The following is an 8215-nucleotide window of genomic DNA, read 5'->3' as shown; positions in this document are numbered from 1 at the left end:
CCCTAACGGCCACACTACCGGCTGGCCCCCAATTAAGAATTTTAACTTAAAGTTCAGGAACGATGTAGTGGTTACAGGACCGAAATCCCACATGGCCAACTGTGGTTCAAGTCTTGGACTGGTGGTTTGAAAATCACGCTGGGTTGGAGTCAGCAGGTGGCATAGTGGTTAAGGTGCTGGACTCCCACTTTGTCCACCATGGTTAGAGTTCAGACCTGGTGACTTGAAAGTTGTGCCAGGCACATGTATGTGTGTGCCCAAAATCTCAAGAGGAGAATGGAGGATGGGGATTGTGGCTACTACCTTGAGGGTGATTGTTCGCATTCTGTCTTTCTGTCTCTCGGGTGAACACACACATTCTTCAGCAAAAATCTCTCCAAAAAAAAAAAAAGGAAGAAAGAAAATCACTCTGGTGCCAGCAGATGGCATGGTGGTTACATTGCTGGACTCCCACATGGACAACCACAGTTCAAGTCCCGGACCCAGTGGCTTGAAAAATCACTCCAGGCATGTGTGCATGCATGCCCAAGAACCCAGGAGGTGAATGAAAGGACTATGCATGGCCGTACCCCTATAAGAAAAACCTTAAGAAAAATCTTCTCAAATATTCTAAATTTTAAAAAATACCCAAGGCTGTAGCAGTCAGTGTTCTAATTGGGAAATTCTGTGACTTTTTAAAATTATTTTTTATTTTTCAGTACTGTTAATAGGACACATGTGCTTGCTAGAGAAAGAAAGAAAGAAAAAGTGAGAAATCACCACTACCACCACCACCACCGCCGCCCTCCGGGGGGGTGAGCTCCTCCATTTTTACTTAGAGATTTTAGGCACACGTGACTGGTATGATTTTCAAGCTGCCAGGTCCAGAACTCAAAATGCACAGTTGGCCACGTGGGATCCAGTTGCCTCACCTCCACGCCACCTGCTGGCCCAAATTCTGTTATTTTCAATGATCTTTTTGTTTTAACCAACAATAGCAGGTAAAATACAAAGGATTTCTTTCTGGTATACGTCCTGGTTAAATGACCTAGATTTGTTATGTTTTAATTAATGTTTATTCTCTTTCTAAAAAACATCATATTGACAACTGGTATTATGTCAATAATCTTAAAGGTACTTTAATATTATGAAACACTATTTTATAATAAATCAAAACTTTCATAGAAGTCTAATTCAGTGCTTATAACATTACAAGCACGAGGAGCATCTTTCTTTCTCTATATGTGAATAGTAATGAACTTTTCCCATTTATATCCCCCTACCCATGAAGACTCACATGCCTCTCTAAAAACTATTTAAACAAAAATTCCAATATAGCAAATACAGCAATCATATTGCCCCAATAAAGGCATCCCTAAAATGAAAAAAAACAAGCTAAAATAAAGGTTGTTTACTATTCCAGAAAGCTGAGAAAGGAGGCTTCATTTCTCTACCAACACCCAAAGAGCTACAGTCTTCTGATTTATAACCTGGGTCCCTCAGACAGGAATAGTCAGTTATCTAATGATAAAGGGAACCTAGAACTACAACATACAATAGTTACCCCTTACACATGAAAGATACATCCCAAGAATCCCAGCAGATGCCTGGAAACACAGACAGTACAGAACTCAATATATACTATAAGGTCATCATGGAAGTCATAATGTATTTTTCTATGCAAAAATGTGTCATGATTTTCCTAACAACTCAATGTTTTCCTGTTCATGCACCTATGATAAAGTTTAATTTACAAATTAGGCAGAGTAAGAAATTAACAACTCATAATAAAATAGAACATTTACACTAATATTCTGCAATCAAAGTTATGTCAATGCGAGGCCAGCAGGTAGTGTGGTGATCAAGGCGTTGAACTCCCACATGGCCAACCATGGTTAAAGTTCTGGACCTAGAGGCTTGTTTTCTCATTTTCCCTCTCTCTCTCCCCTCTTTGTCTCTCTGATCAAATTAAATACTAATCATAATAATAATTAATAAACAAATAAAATTAATTTAAAAAATGTTATGTCAATGTGGTTTCTCTCTTTCTCTAAAAATATCTTACTAGGGTCAGCCTGTCGTATAATGGTTGGGGTGGCTGGATCCCATATGACCAACTATGTTGTTTGAGTCCTGGACCTGGTGGCTTGACAAATACACCAGGTGCTTGTGTGTGCATGTACGTGTGTGTCCAAAATCCCAAAGGGAGAATAGAAGAGAAGGGATTGCTACATGTGGTGGGAAAGTTCCCTGCCCTGAATCTCTCTAATGAGAGCACACACACTCTAGCAAATTAAAAAAACAAAAGCAAAAAAAAAAAAAAAACTTACTGTACTATACCTACTTATTTTGGGACTATAGTTGACTACTGGCAACTGAAACCATAGAAAGCAAAACTGCAGAAAAGGGAAGACTAAAGTACTTGCTTCATCTCTTATAGCTGAGGTACTTAAATTCCAAATCAGAGGCAAGAAGTCCTAAATACGAGTACACTCTTTCTATCTCTTGGCAATTACCTTTCATTCCATTTCATTCAAAACATAAATTCAACAAAACCACAAAGTGAAAAGAAAAAGACTATGATCCATTATGTCATCTGTATGACATAAAATTCTTCATAAAATATGAAGAATTCTAGATTCTAATTAACTGTGCCTACTTTTTAAATTAATTTTATTCATCGTTAGTATTTTTAAAAAAAAAATTTTTTTTAGAGAGGTTTTTTTTTGCTATAGAGTGTGTGCGCTCACCAGACAGAGAGACAGCAAGAAATCACTCCTCCCCCTGGGGGGATGGCCATGCTGCAATCCCTTCTCCATTCTCTTCTCAGGATCTTGGGCACGCACACACCCGTGCCCAGCGTGAGTTTTAAGCCACCGGGTCCGGGAACCACGGTCGACTACATGGGAGTCCAGCGACATAGCCATTACGCTAACTGCTGGTCCCATTTATTTTTAAAATTTGACCATAAAGAGGCAGGGAGAGAGAGACAGAGAGAGAGGAAGCAAGTCACCAGATCCAGGGCTCGAACTATTGTCAGCCATGTGGAAGTCAAGTTCCTTAACCACTACGTCACCTGCTGGCTCCCAATTGTGCCTCTTTACTTTATTTAGCAGTGTGCTGGAAGTTCTGGTCTAGGTCATTAAAAAAAAAAAAGTGATGAGATTTCAAAAAAATTTAAGAATGATTTATTTTATTTTTCATTACTATTATTATTTTAAGATTTGCGAGGCAGGGAGAGAGAGACAGAGAGAGAGGAAGCAAGTCACCAGATCCAGGGCTCGAACTATTGTCAGCCATGTGGAAGTCAAGTTCCTTAACCACTACGTCACCTGCTGGCTCCCAATTGTGCCTCTTTTTAACTTATTGTCTTTAAAAAACAGTATTTTTTATTCTTGAAACAAAACTTGTAACAGATCAAAACCAGATAACATACTTTCACTATATATCAGGTAGGAAATTAACAAAGCAGTAGCCAAGTAGTCAAGGAAGCAATCTAATAAAGAGGAAAAAACTAAAAAAAAAAATCTTGCTTAGCATACCTTCGGTATCCCTTATTCACCTGATGATGATGATAAAATGTATAACTAACTTTGAAAATATTTAAGGAAATTTTGATAAAAACATTTTATTTGCCATCAAATCTAAATGATTAAATCTGTCTTAAGACACCAATTTAATTAATTATATCTAACTTTATAGAAAGCGAATGATCTGAGATGACATTTCTGAAAACGATACTTACAAATAACCAACAAATAGGTTTTTTTTTTTTTTTTTAATGTTCAACATTTGGGACCAGCAGGTGGCACAGTGGTTAGGGTGCTGGAATTCCATATGGCTGACCACAGTTCAAGTCATGGACCTTGAAAATCATGCCACACATGTATGCATGCAGCCCAGGATCCCAAGAGGAAAATGGAGAAGGGACTATAGCATGACCATTCCCCTCTGGTGGGTGAGTTCTCACTTGCTCTCTCACTGTCTGTCTCTCTCTAGCAAGCACATGTACCCTGTGGCAAGAACAAACTTAACATCTCTAATCATCAGGGAAATGTAAATCAAAATGACAATGAGATTTCAACTCACTCTAGTCAGAATGACTATTGTCAAAAAGACAAAAACAGGGGCCCGCAAGTGGTGCAGTGGTTAAGGTGCTGCACTCCCACATGGCCGACCATGGTTCGAGTCCCACACCTGGTGGCTTGCTTTCTCACTTTCCCTTTTTTTTTCCCTTTCTCTCTTTGTCTCTCTGATCAAATTTAAAATAATAATGACAAATAAAATAATTTTTAAAAAAAGACAAAAATAAGTAATGAGTACTCACTCAGGAGGATAAGGGGAAAAACCTCTTACACAGCTGATGGGAATGTGAATTAGTACAACAATTATGAAAAACAGTATGTAGGTTCCTTAGAAAACTAAAAATAGAACTACTGTATGATCTAGCCACCCCACTCATATGCAGATATCCAAAAGAAAGGAAATTAGTATATTGCAAAGGTACCTGGACCCGTGTTTATTGTGGTACCACTAACAATAGCCAAGGTATGGACTCAACCACAGTGTCCACTAAGAAATGCAGAGAAATGGGCCGATTATGAGGTGCAGTGTTAATGTACTGCTCAAGGGAGGCCAGATCCCAAAAGGTGACTGTCGGTCCAACCCCAGGCTCAGTCAGCCTGAGACATGTCATGAGCATCTAAAATCTGTCAGCCTAGAAGAGGATCATGGCAAGACTGGATCCTGCAGAAAGTACTCTTCTTTCTCTCCCTTGTACATGCTCACGTGCTCTTACACACATGCACACATTCTCATATGCATGTGCACATGCTCTATCATGAATAAAGAAAAAAGCTAATAAAGAAAATGTGGTATATAAACACAGTGGAATACTATTCAGCAATTAAAAAAGAATGAAACCAGCCTAGCAGGTAGTGTGGTTGGTAAGGTGCTAGATCCCACATAAACAACCATGTGGCTCCAGTCCCAGACCCAGTGGCTTGAAAAACACATAAGGCAAAAGTGCATATGTGCCCAAATCCTGAAAGGAAAAAGGACTGAATTGTGGCACAGCCATCCTTCCTTGAGTGTGTGTGTGGGGGGTGTTTCTCCTTCTCCCTCTCTCCTGGTCACTCTCCACCAAGCACACAAGCCCTATGGAAAAATCTAAAAATGAATAAGTAAAAAGTAAAAATGAATAAATGAAATACTGTCATTTGAAGGTAAGTGCACAAGCCTGAAGGAGATAGTTATGTGAAATAAGCCTGTCACAGAAAGACAGCCACTTTTGCACACATGTGCAGAAAATGAAAATTAAAAAGACCTCATAACAGTACAGCTGAAGAATAAATACTAGAGAGCTGGCCCCATGGCCTAACAGTTAAAGCAAGAACAGACAATTATCTGCAAATACGCAAAGGAAGGAATTACAGACACAGGACTATTTTAGGAAATGGCATAAAGTGCCAGAAGGGATAAAAGAATTCCTCAAAGAAAACTCTGAGAGGAAGATCTCATGTCCCTACCTCAGGTAAAACTGCAACTAAAAGAGATTTTTTTCAGTCCCTTTCAGTCCATTAATGTTTGCTATCTTCCTGTCAAAGAAAAACCAAAACTTTAAATGGTTAAAAACAAAACTCAAGGCATAAACAACAGATTCTGCTTCCTTTCTGGGCCGGCAGGTGGCATGATGTTTAAGGCGCTAAACTTCCTCCGTGGTTGACCACGGTTTTGAGTCCTGGACTTGGTGGCTTGCTTTCTCCCTTTCCCTCTCTGTCTCTCTGGTCAAATTAAAAATAATAAATAAAATTAAATAAAGAATTTTTTTTTAAAAAGTGTCTTTCTTTCGTGAAATAGATAGGGAGAGGAACAGAGGGCAAGAGAGGAAGGGAGCGTGGGAGAGGAGTGAGAGCCAGAGAGAGAGAGAGAGAGAGAGAGAGAGAGAGAGAAAGAAAGAGAAGAAAGAAAGAAAGAAAGAAAGAAAGAAAGAAAGAAAGAAAGAAAGAAAGAAAGAAAGAAAGAGAGAAAGAAAGAAAGAGAGGGGCAAGCTCTCTGAACAAGGTCTCAAACCTTGATCCTTCCCCTAGCCTTCCCCAGCCAACCAGGATCAAGGGAATGAGGACAAGCATCTGGCATATACAGGTTGACAGATCTGCTTTTCAACATGAGAAGAAAAAGGACCAATTCAAAAGAGGTCAATTTAAAGTGGATCCAACTGTCCAGGGCTATGAAAGTAAGAACCTTTGTAACAGAACAGTCCATTTAATGTTAAGAGTCAAAGATGGATTGGCTGCAGAGGAAAAACAAGACTGCTAATCCTTCGACTACCACCAAAATTAAAGAGACCTCAGAATCTCTTGCACACTACACCAAACATGTATTTCTGTATTTTGTAAGCATATTGAATGGAATGTTTCCAGAGATCTGGGAAAAATCTGCAGTAGGCTTGGTGGGAGATGAGTAACACCTGCTCAACTGAAATAGACTTCAAAATTCAGCAGAACTGAGCAACAAGCTGCATGATGGTGCAGGATGACCAAAGAGAATCTTTAGCACATTAAAAATAACGGGGAGACAAGGTCTTACACAGGAGACACATCCTGATGTGAAAATAGGCTATTATGTATGCTCTGAAGTTCAGAAGTGCCAGGCACGGTGGCGCACACATTTCCAGGTACTGGGGAGGCTGAGGCAGGAGGACGGCAAGTTCAAAGTCAGGCTGAACAACAGGGCAAGAGTGTCTCTAAAAAACAAAAACAAGGACACTACCTGCATAGAGTCTGGATGCCTCCCTAGGAAAAGTTCACTATGCTGGAGAGAGTACTCATATAACCCTGGAGACAGCAGAGACTGAAACATTCCTTTCTGGAAACCCCCACGAGGAAAATGTAAGGATGCTATTTCTTTCCACCTCTAACTAGCAGAGAGCAATGTCCAGCTACAGGGAGACATTTGCTCACCGATACCCTCAGAGCTCACTCTTCCCGAGCATTCAGGCTAGGCAAACATTTAGAACTAAATCTCACAACCAGCAGTGTCAAGGGCAAACTAGAGTGTGTATGAGTCACTCGACCAGGGGAGGTACAATCTCTGTTCGAAAGTACTTGGTAGGCACAATTCTCAAAGAACAATTCAGACATCAAATGCCTACACCATGTTAAATAATGAGTATTATTTATTCTGACAAAAGCCACCAAAAAAAAAAGCTAGACAGTTAGATTAGAAATGTCAATGTCCTAAACCTGGGGAATTTTTTAAGCTGCTTACTTATGCAAGTTTAAGTTTTAATTTCCATCATAACTACAAAGATATCTCCACAAGTTGTAGCAAAAGCCACCAGCATTATAAACATATTTAGCTCAAGAATATTGTGTGCAATACTAACTTTCAGTTTGAAATTATTCCAAAAACTGTAGCCATGTCAGAAAATGCCACTACTGATAAGCAGCAAGTCGTCTGGGGTCCTCTGGGGAAGACCAATGCAAAGGAAGTCACTATCAGTCACACTTAACCTAGCCAGAGCAAGTTTAGTCCAGTGAACTGGGACAATACGAAAGTTTTCCAAGACGACTAGACTGCTACAGATAGAATTCAAAGGATGGTAGGAATGGGTTAGTTACGAAAACTATGTTTTTCTTTCCAGAGTCAGTCCTCAGTGAATGTGAAGAAAAACAAACGGAAAACTCTGTGTTCACTCTATTTTCCTCAGAGCTCGTCGCTGACAGCAAACAATTCCTAATTGTTTTAAGTCGCCCACTCTTTAACTACAAAAAGCCTTGACCTTCACTTAGAATGCCAACTTGACGCGGATCCCAGCTCTCTCTAAAGTGGGTAACTTGGGCCTCGGCACGGTGTCATAAAGAGCCCCCAATTCGTTTCTCAACCAGGATGTTTGGGAAAACGACTCGGGCAAACTACCCGGCCCAAGGAAATCGGACTGAAATGACAAACACCTCCAGGACACCGTCCTCCCGACCTCAGGCTTGTGCACCTCCACGGCCGACCGGTCCTGCCCGCCCTGGGGCCGGGGACCGCGGGGCCAGGCGCTGCGGCCCGCCCCCCCCGCCCCTCACCGTGAAGTGCCGGTCGCCGACGCTGCCCACCGAGAAGCAGTGGTCGCCCGGGTTCACGGCCCCGGTCAGCACCTGGTGCAGGTTCATGTCGGCTCAGCCCTGCAGCGCACGCCGCGTCCAGCTCATGCCCGCGTCGGCGGCCCCTTCCTCCCTCCTCCCTC

The 8215-nt window shown here is 41.1% G+C and overlaps 1 protein-coding gene across 3 annotated transcripts in view; it reads right to left on the bottom strand.

Moving 5' to 3' along the window:
- The window catches only part of DMXL1 (Dmx like 1), a 216224-nt gene extending 208015 nt beyond the window's left edge, over nt 1–8209 (bottom strand). For all 3 annotated transcript variants that reach the window (XM_014593197.1, XM_027765897.1, XM_006162337.2), the window contains exon 1: nt 8055–8209. In XM_014593197.1, coding sequence (XP_014448683.1) covers nt 8055–8141 — 87 coding nt within the window. In that variant the 5' untranslated portion in view covers nt 8142–8209. The remainder of the gene's footprint in view (nt 1–8054) is intronic.
- Nucleotides 8210–8215: the final 6 nt, after the last annotated feature.

The sequence above is a fragment of the Tupaia chinensis genome, unplaced genomic scaffold (assembly GCF_000334495.1).
Source record: "Tupaia chinensis unplaced genomic scaffold, TupChi_1.0 Scaffold139897_1, whole genome shotgun sequence".
NCBI lineage: Eukaryota > Metazoa > Chordata > Mammalia > Scandentia > Tupaiidae > Tupaia > Tupaia belangeri.
This window is presented reverse-complemented; position numbering and strand designations above follow the sequence as displayed.